Here is a 17,329-nt window from a genome sequence, read left to right as displayed (position 1 = left end):
AACACCCAAGCTGTGATATGCTTTTGTTCTCTGTTCGGCTTTATTTACTATGCATGTTGCTATCAATACAACTCATTTGAAGAAAATAAAAATGCATGTTTAAATCATTTTTGACACTTTTCCAGAAGAAAAACTATATGTTTTATCTTAACATGATGTATATTCACTCATTATTGTATTGTTTACTATGACCCTGCTTCATGCATCCAGAAATGGAAATTGTTCTGAATTACTTTAACTGCTTATCTAACATCTATTGTGTGGACTGATAACATTTAAAGTGGTTACAAGTAAATGATCAATGTGTTTCCTTGAGGTTCTACTACCTCAGTGTTTGGTATTCCACAGACTCAATGCGGATAATAATGATAATTGTAAAAACCATATTCTAATAAATATTTGTTTTTTAATCAATTGCTTTAATCTGATCTCATGAATATTAAATACATAGAAACATACTGACATAGAGCTGCTTCTCTTTTTCACAATGTAGTGAAAAAACACAGACAGCACTGACATGTTTATTGCTTTATCTGTTATATTCAGTGTGTTAAATTAAGATATGAATAAGAGTAGGTTATTTTTGTTTTCTAAAAGTAAAGGAGAAGATACGCAATGCTATCTTTTACGGTGATCTAAAAAATGTTTGGGTTTGGTTAGGCTTGTGTTCAACCTATCTGGATGTAAATGATCCAAGCGATCTATCATTGTCTGCAGCAGACTTCCAAAACACATCCTCAGCTCAAATCAAGAAATCTTTATACATACCAAGGTGTTTAAAAAAGGTCGAATTTCTTTTTCTTTCACTTTTTCAGAAAGGCCTAGGACTCCAAACAAAACATCTGGGTTACATGTTCAGTCTGTAAAATGTCTTGCTGTCTAAAAACAGTCTAAAATGTAAACATATTTAATTTATAAAGATATAAAACAGAGAAAATGAGCAAATTATCACAGATGAAAAGTTATAAATTTTGAATTTTTGGCAATTTTGCTTGGAAAATATCATAAATTGCTAATTGGTTATTAAAATGGTTGAGTCAAACTGATGAGTTTCCTGATCATTGTGCCAATTCACCTGCACCAAACGAAATAGATTAATTTAGTTAAAATAGATGTGAAATGTTTGAATGAAATGAATAGTCATAATGAAAACACTTCTTTAGATTCTGCCATAAGCTCTGCTGTTTCCAGAGGGTCATACATTTCATTTCACAACAAACATTATAGACAAAGAGAGCAAGAGGACTTTGCAAGACAATCCTACACTGTAAAACAGCATAAAGGAATTCAGTCAAATCAACTTATCTTTTCAAGTCATGTAAATCTGTGAGTTTTGCTCATTTCTAGTTGATTCTTTTTTTTCAGAACATATTAGGTTTTTATAATGTCAGGCATTTTGATGTAAATTAATAAACTGAATGAAGAAATAAATGAGACTTCTTTCAACTCAATAAACTAAGTTTATAAGAAATAAAAGTAGGACATAAGCAGACTTGCATTGTTGCATTGTTAGAGGGTTTAAACTCCCTGAAGACTCTTGTTTGTTAAAGTTTGCGAGAACAGACATGGTGGAAACTTGCTGTGCGTCTTTCTTAAATTAAGTTGTACTTTTCTTTTCATAATAATTAAAACAAGTCAAACAATGACAAACATATTCACCTGTAGACTTGTCATTTATCTCGCTGAAACCAGGAGCAGCCTCACGAATTGTCTTTGTACTGACTCTGGTCAAGCTTGGCCTTAAGAGCTGTGGCTGCAAGTTGTCAAAGTTAAATGAAGTGAAACCCCTTTAAACTATCTGTTTGACTAGTTGGTTCAACTCAGTATCTGAAGCTTAATGAAAATGTTTTGTCAGGTTTAGCTGATTGGCCTCAGCTAGTTTTATATTTCAACAACTCATAAGATGACTCTGAACGAGTGGAGTTAACGCTCATTTTTAAGGGGAACGTCTATGCTGAATGAACTAGAAATGATTTACAGTTTCAAGTGAAAGATGCACGACATAATCATGAATTAACGGAATGTGTGCCAGTATGCAGACAGTGTCCAAATTGCACAGCTTGCACACGCTGAGCTGTTATCTGGCTGTTTAAATAACTAGCCTCCAGTTGTTGCTGCCTCACAGGTATGTTTTTTTTTTTTGTCCCCCAAGAATCATCCCCCTGAAAAAAGCCATGAGTCTGATGAGAAAGTAGATGAAGCTCCGCGGCTCCATGTGTGGCAGAAAGAGAGAGAGGGGGAGAGAGAGAGGGAGAGACAGAGCGAAAGAGAGAGAGAGAGAGAGAGAGAGAGAGAGAGAGAGAGAGAGAGAGAGGCCCCAGCTACAGAACAAAAGCAGCTTTGTGAGTGATTGGAACCACATTTTCACCCTCCCGTCTCTCTCTCTCTCTCTCTCTCTTCCTCAGCCTCCACACCGTTCAGAAACACTGAAACAATCTCTGTCAAAAGTTTAGAATAATACTCAGAGATGGACACTCACAGTCTGTGTGTGTGGCTCCAGTTTCACTTCTCTGTGAACACACCCCTACACACACAAACATGTCTCTCTCCCTGTGTCTCTGTCTGGACTCTCTCCTTCTCTCAATCTCAACATTTCCTCCATCTGTCCTCCCACCACAGGAGATCTCCGGTCAGACGTCCTTTGAGAAGCCGAGCAGCTCTCACCTCAGTCCTGACTGCAGCACCGGACAGCTAGAGAAAGCAACCTGTTCTTTCTCCGCTGGCTATCAGAGGACTGGAAAGCCTCTAAAGCCACAGAGGCCTAAGCCAAACAAAGATCAGGCCTGTGCGCTGTGAGAAAAGTAGAAGAAGTGCCTTCAGCATAGCTCGGAATGGTATGATTGCCCTTGGTTCTGTCTGAAGCTGAATTTATAACTTCCTCTTTTTGCATTTGTAATTAAATCCAACTTTTCAGCCACAGACTCAGTGCATGTAAAAAATAAAAAAAAAGTCAACTACGCACTAACATAAAAAGAAGTGCTGTGTTGTGACACAGTGGGGTAGTACTAATTTGCAAAATGTTAAATTCTTTTAGGTTAATGACAGATATCAAACACACCCCCCACACTTGTTATTTTACACTTTCTTATGAAAATAGAGATAACACTAACTTTTTAAATAAACAACAGCTTAGGTGACGTAAGACCTAATTAAAGTATCAATACTACTCTCACGTCAGTATCAGTGTGACTTTATGGGTGTCTGCTAGTTGCCTGAGGACTGGTGGCGGCCCCAAAATAGCTCAATGCACAACCTTAATTAAAATGAAAAACTGTTCTTGTTACTCTTTAATTTTTGTCCTGATTAAACAAATGAGCTATAATGTGTAAGTAAGTAAGTGATCTTTGGAGGTATTTTATGGCAGATTTTGTTCCACGTTGGCAGAGCCAGGCTTGGTGTTTCCCCAATTGCTAGACTATGTGCTAAACTAGAGTAACCAGCTGCTGCCTCCCGCTCCTCATACAGATGGGTGATTAAAGGAAACGCCTGAAATATTGACCCAGACAGTGAGGGCAGGGGGCAGGGGGCATTTTCTTGGCATTGTTTGGGTCCACTTGTCCCCTTAGAGGGAGGAGTCTCTACAAATCAATACAAAGTTGTACTGAGTGATCACCTTGATCCTAGGATAAAACATTTCTATTGTGATTCTCAACGCGACCATCCATAGAGCACAAGAGGTCACTGAATGGTTTGATGAGTATGAAAATAAAATAAATCACATGCTGTTGCCTTTGCAGTCGCCAGATCTCAACTCAACTAAACACTTTTGGACACCAGCATCATCAAAACACCAATGAGGGAATATCTTTTGAAAGAATAGTATTCCAGTAGAGCTCCCAAGACTTGGAAAATCAATGTCAAGGTGTGGCAAAGGCTTCTAGGCATGTGGTGGTGCAACGTCTTACTGAGATGAATTGGGTTTTTCTTCAATTTTTCACACGTCTGTTTACTGTACAGGCGAGACAGTGACTCAGTCTTTTCATTTAAGTCCCAACAAGAAAAGAGGAAATAGTTTGACATTCTGTATTGCCCAGAATGTCAAACTATGTCTAACAAATCTAATATGTTTTGCAATTTCTGTACTACTGCACAAATTCAGGAGAATGTTTCTGCATGTGCGTCATTACATCTCTTTCATAATTGGAGGCTGATTTGATCGTACCGTTGGAAGTGAGGAATGTGGAAGGGCACTGCCATATTCATTTGGCTGAGATCCTGCAAGATCCAAAGTGAACCTGCTCACCTTCACATAAAGCTGCTGTTAGAACCAGAATAAAGGCAATCAGTAGATTTAGAGGGCGTGCAGCGCCTGTCACCTACTCTGTAACTATGTAAATACCAGGTAAGCAAACAGAAACTGAAGCCGTTAGACTGCACTGCAGTGAACCTGGTGGGGGTGTGGTAATTAGTGAAGTGGTGGGTGGATCACAGACAGAAACAAGAGGTCAGAGAGCAAAGCTTTTTTGGAAGCTGATGACAAAAAAAAGGGAAATGTTCCCTACTCTCAGTGTTCAGTGCTAGACGAGGTGGAGGAACTACAACAAAGCACAAGACTTTAATGTAGCCACAGTGTAATGCAACAATTTATTTTCTGGGTCTTTTGAAACTTGTGTTTGGTTTATTTATCTGGGCCTTGTGTTTTTCATTACAGTGTATTTGTGCGGAATCATTTTTAGCTGACTTGATGATATTGGATAAAAGATGAGAATTTCCTCATTAACACATTGTGATCCTGTGAATTAGCTGAAATGAACTCTGAATTTTAATCTGATACACTTTCAGAGTGCTCTTGTCCCACCCTGTTAAAAATCCCCTGCAGTAGATGACAAATTGGTAAGTTATGCATGTAAAGCAGCAGGGAGGGCAACAACTCAAAATGTGTTGATATGAATTCGCTCAAAGAGACTTTGAAGTGCTGGTATTGGTGGATTTTTCTTTTTCAATTCTTCAATCAGCGGCATTTATACTGGGGCAGCCTGTCTAAATGATGTCTCAGTTTCATATTTATAAGAATTAGGTGCAACAAAAATATTTAAATCAGAACCTGAGTCTGGTCTGCTGAGCTGTTCAGAGTAGCATACAGTATTTCTCTCACAAACAAAAAAGTCCTGCTGGAACAAGACCTCTCTAACACTACCGTTGCCCACACAAACTCTGACCGCCGTGCCCAGACAGACGCTGAGCCCCCACAGAGCACAAATCCTACAAATACTTCGGTGTCAAAGCTTGACTGTTTGGAATGACTGATTGTACACACAAATTGAATGGGAGGTTATCAAGCTGTTAGTAAAAAGAAAGCCTGTCTCAAAGGCCTGAGAAGATTTGCTACCGTGAATTACCTCGTGCCACTGCCACGCCTTCAGACATCAATCACAGAAAACACTCTTCAGCTCACCTCCAGGTGTCAACATGGCATGAGCAGACCGGTCTGTCATGTGCAGTATTTTTCTGTATCATGTGACCCAAGAAACACCACAAATTAGCCAGTAATTTGCTCAATAGATTGTGCTACAACCCTCAGCTAAAACATTATTTCAGTATTAATTGCTTTAGCATCATTTGCTTTATTTGTTAGATTTCTGCCATTAGCTTTGTCTGGTCTATTTAAATTCCCATCTATACTTTCATTATTTTTCTTTTTAAAAAACTGTGATCATAATTTCGTAAAGATGTAATATTAGATGACAATAATACTGAGTTGAGAGTGTCAGTGGTCAATACCTTTACCAGCTTTGTTGTGGTAGCAGATTTGAAGGAGGTTTCATATCATATTTCAAGATCTCTTAACTCTATTCAGGACTTTTGGGGTCTTTTGGACCCCAGGCCATTTGGTGTAGGTGGCAGGTCATGTTTTTTATTTTTAAAGATTTTTTTTTATTATTTAAAAAGAGGGACATTTGTTATGCATTTGGAACCAAAAATATGTCAACTTATCAGAAAATATATTTCACATAGTATAAAAGTCTATAATGAATACCAACAAATATTTTGCACATATTCTTTCTTGGGGTCCAATGGACCCCGAAAGACCTTCTACGTATGGCAGCATGAAAGTCCTGAATAGGATTAAAGCCTGGTTTTCCTGTGCCGTGCCTCTTGTATTTTACTATTTATATGAGCAGAAAATCTAAATGTATATAGTAGATATTATTCCCCAACCTCCCTCAATATTAGTATTCTAACAAAACCCATTACAATAAAGTAGATTATTCATGCTCTTAATGATGGAAGTCATCCATTAGTGTGTTTCTAAGATTACAAAGTCCAACATACCATTCTGATATCATCTGATACATGTTTGTTGAATAAGAAACACTCACTTTTCCACGACTTGATATGACTGTTACGCTGATGATGGACTAGCTTCAGTCCAACGCACCTGGAGCCAGTTTTCTCAAGACACATGTTGTTGTCAGTGCAGCAGGTTTTAAAAGTTGGTGGGGATGTGCGCTAAATGGTTTCTTGTAATTACTCTTTAGTACACAATTACCATCATGAGGATGAATCACTAACAGAATGACCTAGTTTGGTCTTAAAAGGCCCCGTGCGTACCAAAAAGAAGGAAGAAAAATTCCCACAATGAGTCAGAGTGCAGTATGTAAACTAAAAACAGTGACAGTGCGCTGAAAGAACAAAGGTTTGGTCGGAGCTCACGTTGGAGCACATATTCTTGGCATCTTATCAAACAAAAGGCCTCTGAAAAATGTGATATTTTTGCTGAATTACTATACTGCGATTGCCACTGGTCGCAGTTATGCTGTCAGACTTTCTTTAGTGCTCCAATAGACAAAAAAAAAAAAAACAGGATTGTTTCAAAGGCCTGATAGACACACAGAGCAGCAGTGGAACATTGTCATGTATAACATGGTTTTGTAAGCGATTGCAACAGCTGATGTGGAGATAAACTAATTGTTGATATGTTGCATTTAAGTGATTTTGAGTTGGTTGTATACAAATTTTAACTTTATTATCGCCATGTTAAATAAAAAATCCATCCTCATGAGCTGCTTGTCTATGATTATTGACAAACCATATGGTTTCTGGGCTCATAATTCCTGATGAAAGTTAGCCTGTGTTAGTGCCGTGTCTGGTTCAGGTTAAGGGGTAATTATATGACAGTATAGTTCAGCCCAACTACTTTATAGCCCGGAGGAAGCACAATCACTGCTGACTGTAGTTTCCTGTCCAATAGCAGCAGCACAGAAGTCTGAGGCAAGTACAGTGGGAGTGAGGACAGAGGCGAGACCGAATGCATACAACGGATAGGGCTCATTTTAAGTTTGTAAACAAGTTTGCTTGGGGTGCTGTGTTTGGATTTCGATAGCAGAGACCGCAGTAAAAGGTGAGGAAACCTGCAGCGAAGACAAAGGGATTGGAGCGAGCCGCCTGCAGAGTTAAACTTCCCAACATCTGGTCTGCTGGAGGACGGGGCGAGTCGAGGAGAGAGAAACTTTTGGAGGCGGAGAGAAAACTATCTCCGCTGGAGAAAAAAAAAAAAATGCACTGATTAGAGTTTAGGTCACCTGCGTGAGCCGAGGAAAGATTTGGTGTCCGCGTGAAGTGACAAAAGTGGAGGGAAAGACGAGCGGGGAGGTGACGGAGGGCTGGAGGTCCACCTGGAGCGAGCAGAGAATGAATTAGTCCCAGGCTCGGCTGCACAGAGTCCCAGCCAGACAGAAGGTAAGAGGCTGTTTCCTGTGCTGCTGCTGTTGTTGTTGTTGATTTGAGTTATTGTGCAGTATAAAGACAAGGCAGAGAAAAGGGATCCGCACACACCGGAGCTGAGTTGGGTCTGAGCATGCAGGGACTCGTTTGGGGAAAGCAGGGCGCAGACATGCAATAAAGGTAAACAGATACGCCCGTTATTAGCCAGGCTAACAATTACATTTAGTGTGTTTATACTCCAAATGTCAGCTTTTCTTCCGACACGAAGGCTTTATTGTTTTTAAAACATTGGCTTCAAGCAACATAAGCTCTTTGAGCGAGTGTCCGCTGCGGTTTCTCGTTTCCCGAAGCTTCTTCAAACTTTGCAGCGGCGTTTCTAAAGTTTGCAAACTGCGCTCGTTGCGGGTTTTTTAAGAATGGAGAGTTGTTCACGGAGTCAATGTGACTTTAGTAAGCTTAAAATCCGTTCAACATTTTCACAGAAAGCTACAGGCTGTCAAAAGCGTGGGGGGGTGCAGCGGGAGGGGGGAGCGAGCAGCGGGAGCGCGCAAACAGCTGCCCAGCTGAGCCGCTTTGGCAGCAGAGGCGCGCGCCAAACACAAGTTGGCACGTGAGGCAAACACCGACTCTGTCACCGACTAATTCCAGTGTGACATTTAGCCCCGAGGTATAGACGGGCCCGGACCTCACTGGCTGTTTGAAGCTTCAGTTAAAATATTACAAACACACCTGTGACCTGATTATTAGAAGTTATTCACCAAGCAGCTTAAAAGATTAGAAACGGATGAATCCAAAGCCGTTCAGTAAATGAAATGATCTATAAAATGTCATGTTTTCTTCTTGTTATTCTCATAGTCTTGCTTTAATAAAGTCATGAAGTTCAAAAGTATTCTTTATACTGTATATCTTTCTTTTCACATGCATCACAGATATATGGCATTCAAACTGCTAGTTTATTTTTTTCAATTTATTATTATAAAATTGACAACTCAATTTTCTTGTGAGTCAGCATAACATATTTTTCTGTCATTTGCAACTTTCAATAAAATGATTAAATGTAATAAATAAAGTTGCTTCCCAATGTCTCAAAGTCACTTTAATGAAGGCCCTTTAGTTGTCAGACCCACCTTGAGTGCATGGACCTGGCTTTTAATACCATTTTTGTGGTTGTAATTCTTCCGCTCTCTCTAATTGTTAAATAAAAAGTTTGACTAATTGGTTGTTTCTTCTGCTGTTACCATCTCTCTCTTATGTTTTTGTGTTAAAATGAGTCATATTGCACTTGAAGTGTTAGGCAGTGGTGGAAAAGCACACAGGTTTTTACTTAAATAGAAGTAGCAATGCCAAAACTAAAAATTACTCAGTGAACATCCTTACTTAGATATGAATATGTAAGTATTAACATGTGCTTAAAGTATAGAAGTGAATGGGTTCATTGCTCACTAAAGGGGCTCTGTCAGTGTTTTATTTTTATGTGTCAGACTATTGCAGATACATTAACACCAGCATTTGAATATTGAAGATGACTGCAGGAAAGCACGTTTAACTCATTATATATAGTGTCAGGTGGCTTATTTTACTGTGTAGCAATTCAGTCCTAGTCTGCTGTAGAGTAAGTACAGTTGTCAGATAAGTGAAGTGGAGCAAAAAGTACAGCACTTGATTCAGTCAAAGTTGAAAGTAGAATAAAATGTAAACTACTTAAGTACAGGTGCCTTAGAATTCCACTTGGGTATCATATTTGAGTAAATTTACTTAGTTACTTGACTGTGCTGTGTATAATTAAATGAAACTATTGTTGTCATTATTTACACTACACAAGACTAAATGTGTAATTTAAAGGCTATTATTAAACAGATCTGTTGTGTCACCACTGTTTCATGAAAGCGGTCCGCTGCTTCCTTTAGTGATTTTTATATAGCTGAGAGGGATTCATGCTGATTCAAGTTGTGTCTGATGATGAGATGTCTTTCATGTGACCCTTGCAGTTGTCTCTTTAATAATATTCTTGGCTATCTCTCCTCTTTCTGCTTCAGGCTCATTCACCTCCTCCCATAAGAGCCAGGCCTACGCCCATGGATGAGGAGAGGAGTGCCGCTGCCATCTCCTCAGAGCCACCTGATGATGGAGATCCTGGTCTGCCAGCTCCACAACCAAGTTCACACACAACGACAAACACAGAAAGAGAAAATAGTTGCCCGAACCCGAACTCGAACCCGAACCGTTGTCCCAGTAGTGAAGGTAAGGAACAGGTTGCAGCAGAAAACATGCAAACATACACTTCTCTCCAAGTAGCATTTCAGTATATGTCTGTATTGGAGAAAGAAGAAAAGAGTCTACTTCTCTTTCTTGCTGGAGAAAGAAGAAAAGGCTCTACAAGGAGTTGTGTGATGGGTTAGAACATGCCTTGAACAGGCTAATGTTTACAACCACTAATGCCGAGTTCTATTAAACCTCCGTTGTTGGTTTTTTGTGTGTGTGTGTGTGTGTCTGTATATAAGTTTGGCTGCCTCAAAATAGTGGAATAGAATGTAGTTACTAAAGAGATTAAGCCCTTTATTATGAAAACGGGAGCTTTTGTATTAGTGCTGAGCGCAAAGATCTATCTATTTCTTTCCTTGTCATTATGGAAGCTCATTATAGTAGGAAGTTTGTGTGTGTATGCAATACATTTTCCTTTCTTCTCTAACCATAAGACTGAAAACAAAAAATAATGGATTTATTCACCACTATTAAAGTGTGTATGATTTCCTGAAGTGGAATAGTCTTTTATCACTGTTGTTTTTCAAAGTTTAAGACTGGTAATTAGTCATTGCTAACAGTAGACTCAGAGGCTGTGCTCTAGTAACTCCCTTTATAACCCAGAAAAACCACTGTGTGTTTTTTCTGGAAGTCGTTGTGATTCATTAGGTCAGAGGCCTTCTCAGTGACAGACACAACAGTTGTGTATTCAGGTGATTCAAGACTGAGTTCTGTAAGGGGGACATGCCACCTTGGATGATCTGAAGGGTCAGGACCAATTCAGCGCTGTGGAACGCTTAAATGCCACAATGGGGCTCCTGGGAATTTGAGAATGAACCCGTGACCCCTTCTCTTTGTGAGATTGGTCATGGTAAGGGTTGACTGACACTGGGGCGGGAACAGGAGGATCAGGACTCAACTTCGTGCAGTTTTGTGGCTGAATGACTCATCCAGGATGAGCCAAAAGGATTCAAGTTCCCTCAAGCTTCAGCGAGAAAACAACAGCACTGACTGCAGATCAGAGTGCAGGTCCTATGGGGTAATTAGGTTAGGTGTGGTTAACAGTTAGGGTAGTGTGCAGAGATTTAAGTGGTTTGTTGCCATGGGAATGTGCCACAAAAATGTTCAATGTTGATGGACTTCTTTTATTTTATTTTATTTTTATTTTCTTTTGTTTTGAGAGGCATGTCTCGACCTACTCTATTATGATTACTATGTTAAATTTGCAAAAAACATGTGATCCACACACGCACATCTCTATTCTCAGCTACGTTGTGGTTAACCACGATGAGCATAAGTACAGTATTAGATTTAATGATAATTCCTGAAGAGTTTTAGAGTTATTAAACAGGAGGTTTGTGCCCAAACATGTTCTCCTGGCAGTGCTTACATTACCTGTGCTTGCTCCTCAGGAAGCCAACACAAAGTATAACTGTGGCTTCTCCCACTAAAGTTAGACTTATTTCGACTGTCTGGTCTGTATGTGTGTGTGCAGGCTGAGGGTAAAGTAGGTGAGCCAGGGTGTGGAGGAGAGGATTGGTCAGGCTACCAGCGAGGGCAACAAGGCCCTGCTTTCAGCTCTGCTTCACCCCCCACCTATCCCTCTGCCTTCAGTGTGCAGGGCTTTGGGGCAACACAACAGACACACGTACAAACCTGAGGCTCGAATCAAACTTTTAACCATCAGTGCATTATTAATAAAAGATAACAGCTTCCAGGACGGCACCATTTATTGCAATGAAAGTTGCTTGGATAGCACAGTTTATCGCTACCTATGACTGCATGACAAGTCTGATAATTGTACTAATTTTTTTCACTTCAGTTTCGCATTGTCTCAGACAATTTTTTGTTGGGAGGGTGTTTTGACCTTGCCTGTGAGAAGTGAATCTCATATCCATCCCAACAGCATCATTTGCACTCGACACTGAAGCTGTCACAGTGGTTGACTGGAACAGTTACTAACGTTTCTCTCATTGATCAAAGAAGAGCGCCAGGTTGTTCTGTCAGTCATCTTGCAACAACTTAGACAGATGCATCGATGTCAACCATGTTTTTCTTGTCATGATTTTTCATGACTGTAAGTCAAAGCAAGTTAAAGAAGTATTTTGCATTAATTAAATTATATTACTTTGTAGAAATCTGTTTTCAATTTGACATGAAAGAGTCATTTGTTCTTCTGAAAAGCCAAAGTGCATAGATCATTATTTATCCCCCTTGGAAAAACTCATGAAAGAAGATAATGTGTCCATTCTCAGTCTTACCTACAAAGTCCTGACTGGTTGGGTGTTTCTTTTAAACAAAGAGTGTTTACAAAGAGTGGGATGTAGGCAGCACTTCAGAGATCTTGAACTATGTTTGTTTCTGACAATTTTATACCAGAAGGTTTTACAGATGTTAAGCCTTTGTGTTTTTAAAGCCAGGGTTTTACCTTGTATTCATTCAAGGTGTTCAATCAAAAGTTCTCCTGGTATGACTTTTGTAAGGGCTATGTGTAGAGATGATTCTGCAGTAATCTTTTATTGCATTACCACATTTTGCCACTAGAACAAAGTGGCAGCTACTGTACCCAGCTTTACAAATGATGTATGTCTTTGTGGATCCTCAGTCGTCCAGGTCATTGTAATCCTGTCTGCTTCAGTAAAAAGCAATTAGACTTCTTTTTGGCTCTTGTAGCTTTCAAGAACAAAAAAAAAGCGCAGTTGCCTTCTACTCAAGCACTTAAGGTCTACAATTGATGTTTTTGTCACAATATGTTTTGTACACAGTAAGTTCCTTCCTGTCGCATATGGGGTGGACTTGAAATCATGCAGATCTTTACATTTCAATTTGCAGTAGTCCTGCCTGTGAATCTCTCTGTCCACAGGGATTGAGATTTTGTCAGAGAGGTGTTGATTAATTTCTGTGGTAGTTTCTGGGCCACGGTTTATTTATGGCAGTGTCCTGGTAGTATTAGCATGGGAGCCAGTGAAAGTTTTAGCCCTCCTGTCTCCTCATATTTAGATAGCAGTATTTTCTGCTGTAAGTTAATAAAGTTCTGCTTAGTCATTACAAGGCCATAAAATGGTGGTGTGTGCACATTGACAGATGTGCGCCTCTTCTTGTTGTGAGTGTTGCTGTCACTCAGGCATGAAGATGCAATGAGCCTGTCTGTTTATACAGTAGGAGTCTTTCACTACCACATGCTAGACTCCCTCGCGCTCTTTCACCACTCGCAGTTCTCCGGTTTTTCTCCATACTTCTGTCTCTTTTTTACCCACTGCTCTGCTGTTCTCTTTGAGTGTCTATTTGTCTGTATTAACCTTAATCTGCTTTTATGATGAAATTGCCAATGCAATGCAATTTGAAATTGGAAAAGCCACAATATAGGTTGTATCTTTATCGGTGTCTTAACATGTAAGAGTTTAACATTTAATTTGACATCCATTGATTTTGCCAACTATGATGAAAAGAAATCTAATCAGCTGGAACTAATTAGTGTTAAATTTCTTAAGGTGGCCAAACAAACTTAAAATCTTGGCAGATATTTGGTTACACTGATCTCTGCGTAACAGACTTTAGGCTCATCCAAACATAGTACAGTGGAGACAGGAAAACACTTGGTGTTATTGTATATGTTGCAAACCTCCCAAAAAAGCCATCAACAGAGTGGTGTTTTAAGTAGATGTTTGATTCCTTCAGGATTTAGAATTGTGAAACTACTTGCTCTGCCAGTCTGTGAGTTATGAGATGCAATCATAAAGTTCTGCAACTGAATTTATGAAAAGCAAAAAGCCTAACTGATTTAAATTTGGCAAGAATTGCTAGTGTTCTCTTTGTGTAGCGATGCACTGCTCCAAGTGCTCCTGTCATGCTTGGAACACTCCATAAAAGTCCTGTTCTGTAAGCATGTCAAGCGCCATCTGCATTGTGCACTGAATCTTTTTCACTGTGTCAAAACAGTCACCGTTCAGCTTGAACCGAATCTTGCAAGTTGGGCGGGTGAGGAATGACAATAGCATTGTTGTGACCAAAAAACCTGTGCGCAGTTAACGCACTGTGAGTGCGCCTACAGCAGACCCAAATGCCATCACGCAACTTTTTGGATCATTTATGCCCAGTGTATTCCCTCAGATGCTTTAGGATGTTACAGTAGAACTCAGCATTAACAGTCTAACCCTGGGGGACAAATTCACAGTGCACAACCGTGAATGTCAAAGAAAACAACAAGCATGCTCTTCTGACCTTACGATTCAATAGTCTAGGAGTCTTTGAGACTTCCACTGCAAAGACTTCTGTTTGGTCTCTCATCACCATAGACACAACTCTAGTCACAAGTGATGATCCTTCTCATTAGGGTCGGGTCATTCCAGGCCTGCTGACTGACACAGAATGTTGTTCCAGTTTGAGGTCCATGGTGATATTGTGAATGCGCACTCGGTAGTGGTGGCAAAAAATGCAGATAGCACAGGTCTCAATGTTTATCAGGAGATGTCACATGGAATCCTGACTCATGGTAGTTACTACTCACGCATTTCACATGTGCATCACTTTAAGTATACAAATAACTCTGTAGTTGTAATAAATATGAATGTAATACTTTACATATTTTTATTAGGAAGTAGTGAATAAAAAACTGTAATACCAATTGTTGGGAAAATGCAAAGTATTAAATTTGATAACACTCCAGGCCAATAGTTGTTGACCCCTACTGTACACAAGGTCAGGCAGGTACCAAACATAATTAAATCCACATCCTGAGCCAGCACCTCTAAAGCTTGTTAAAACAGCATATAAAAACTGAAGGGTTAAATCAACAATTTGTTGTTCAACTTGTCCCTGACTGACTTTTGCAACAAGCAGAAACAAGCATCTGCTTCCGTTTATCAGATTTTGTTTTTTTAGTATGGAAACAAGATAAGTTCAGTATTCTGCTTGGTACAAACATCTTGTTAAACCATCTGTACACCACAAATTCAAGTCTGGAGTTAATTTTATAGGACATAATAGTCCACTTTCTACATATTATGCCTTTGTGTATAGATTTAGATATTATTTGTGTGTTCAACCCGGTGCTGTACTCTGAGAAATAGTTCCTCTATCTATGTCACGGCCTAAACTACATTGATTTTATCTCTCTTTCTTCTTGCTCTCATGTGTAGATGCAGCCATTTTCCTGACTCGTCCCTTTTTAGTCCTTGAGGTTTGTTGAGGCTTGTGTGTCTAATTTGGTTTCTCACAGAGATTGAAATAAACTAGGAGCAGTTTGAGGCATTTTTACAGCATATTTGAACGCCGAAAATGAGCATGCTTTATTTTCCTTTACCACCTCGCAAACATTTGAGAATTGGTTACTGCTGCCGCTGCTCTGGTGGCCTGTGCTCTCTCCTTTTTTCTCTCTCACCAAGGCCTGCTTGAGTACAGTCTCTTCATAACTCTTGTCATAAACTGCTGACAGATAATGTCGACATGATGTGATCGTACAAACTAGCAAGCAAACTGTCTGTCTTTGCGAAATACTTGAGCGAGGAGCCTGATGCGGTATATTTTTTACAAGTGTGATGGTAACTGGTTCAGGTGTGTGGTTGTTGTCTTTTTCAGTTTCAAGTCTACAACTGTGGCAGACGTGATCCGTTATTAAGGTTTTACAATACCAACCAATACCAATCAGATAACACAAAAAGGACAGGGATAGGGAATATGTGATAACAATAAATAGTAGTTAAAAGTTAAAAGTAATTGATTTGGAATCAAATCTATAAAGAAAGCTCATAAAACAGATTGCACAGATTTAAAACATGTGAAATCCTCTCAAATCCTGTTTATCTTCTACTGTTTATGACTACAAGACTGGTTGTCCTCAGTTTACATACGTTTAACAGTATGAAGTGTGTGTGTGTATATCTGGTGGTGTTTCCTGTTTCGGCCTCCTTGTTGTAGATACGGCAGTATAGCACTCAGTTAGCAAAGCAGCTATATTTTCCCATGAACCAGAAGAATCTCAGAGACAAAGTAATACAATTAAATTCCCCTTAAGCCTGTTCAACAGCAGACAGTTTTTGTCTTTAATGAGCTTACACTTCTTCATTCTCTCTCAGCAACTATAATCTCTGATTTTGGACATATTCCAGTACAGCACTCAGGGTGTGTGTGTGGGCGGGTGTTACTTATGTTGCGGGGACCGCAGTCTGTTTACACAGACACACTGTGGGGTCTTGTCTTCGTTATGGGGACAAAAAGCAAGTCAGATAAGGCAAATTATCAAATTTTAGTGTGAAGACATGTTTTGAGGTTAAGGTTAGGGTTGGGCCAGTGGTATTGATGGTTAAAGTTGGAGTAAGTCTCTGGGAAATGAATGCAGGTCAATGTAATGTCCTCTGAAGTCAGAGAAACACTGCCTGGATTGGTGTTTAACAATTGCCTCTTTTTTCCTCTTCATTTTGTCTCAGCACGCATGAGTCTGTATATCTGTTGAGGGATAGATAAAAACCACACCACTGCTGTAGCTGCGTGTTCATCTCTTTGTATTATCCTTCGTCTTGGTCAGAACCCCAGTGGCTGTGTGTGGTTTCAATCAGTTCCAGTCATTACTGCTGGCCAGAGAGCTATTCCGGCATCTTCTCCACTAACTCTGCACTGTTAAACATTATTGAGCTGAGTTGCTTCTCACCTTATCTCATTGAGTCTTCTTTACTTTTCTCTTTACTGTCATATTTATCTTTGAGCCCGAAGAGTGGGATTTCTGGTAGAGCTGCAACTGGAGCAATCAGTTGAAAATTACTCTCAAAACAAATGTCAAATGCCCCATGACAGTTTTCTGATGTTTTGAAATTCTTTTAGGTTTAACCAACCAACAACAGTCCAGACACCTAAAATATTCTTATAACAACTATATAAAACAAAGAAAAACAGCGCATGCTCACATTTCAAAAGTTTCTTTCAACCAAGTGTCAGAAGTTTCAAAATACTTTTAGCTGAACATTCTGTCACTATATGGTGAAGGTTTCACTTTATTACCTCATGTGTTGTATTTGTGTAGGCTTGTTACCTTCTGTCAGTTAGTGGGGGGAAAGGGCACATACAGTGTGTACTGTATGTCTTTGCCAAAGGGATGTATACTCCTAAGAGACCTGCCTTTGCACACACATGTGAAGTCTGTGCTTCCAAAGAAATAATAATGTAGAAGCTGGATTGAGGTAGTTTGAAAGGAAGCAGGTAAACTCAGCTCGGCTCTCTGTTCTCTATGAGCCAGCCTCCCCATCCGAGATCGTACCCAGAGGAGCAGCAGGATGTGCTCCCCTTCAGGTGATGCAGGATATGTCATACCGTTTGCCTGCTCATATAAATAGTGTGTGTGTGCGCGCGCGTGTGTGTGCGTGCATGTGTGTGTTGTGTTTATGCTAATCATTACCCTATGTGATCCATATGTTTTTGCTTTAATGGTTAA

The 17,329-nt window shown here is 39.7% G+C and overlaps 1 protein-coding gene across 1 annotated transcript in view; it reads left to right on the top strand.

Moving 5' to 3' along the window:
• Nucleotides 1-7,192: 7,192 nt before the first annotated feature.
• Nucleotides 7,193-17,329, top strand: part of mdfi (MyoD family inhibitor) — a 30,804-nt gene continuing 20,667 nt past the window's right edge. The window contains exons 1-2 of the mRNA XM_008299494.1: nt 7,193-7,680; nt 9,702-9,906. Coding sequence (XP_008297716.1) covers nt 9,741-9,906 — 166 coding nt within the window. The 5' untranslated portion in view covers nt 7,193-7,680; nt 9,702-9,740. The remainder of the gene's footprint in view (nt 7,681-9,701; nt 9,907-17,329) is intronic.

Source organism: Stegastes partitus, unplaced genomic scaffold (assembly GCF_000690725.1).
Source record: "Stegastes partitus isolate 25-593 unplaced genomic scaffold, Stegastes_partitus-1.0.2 Scaffold1425, whole genome shotgun sequence".
In the NCBI taxonomy this organism is placed as follows: Eukaryota; Metazoa; Chordata; class Actinopteri; family Pomacentridae; genus Stegastes; species Stegastes partitus.
Note: the sequence above shows the minus strand (reverse complement) of the source record. Positions and strands in the feature narration are given on the sequence as shown.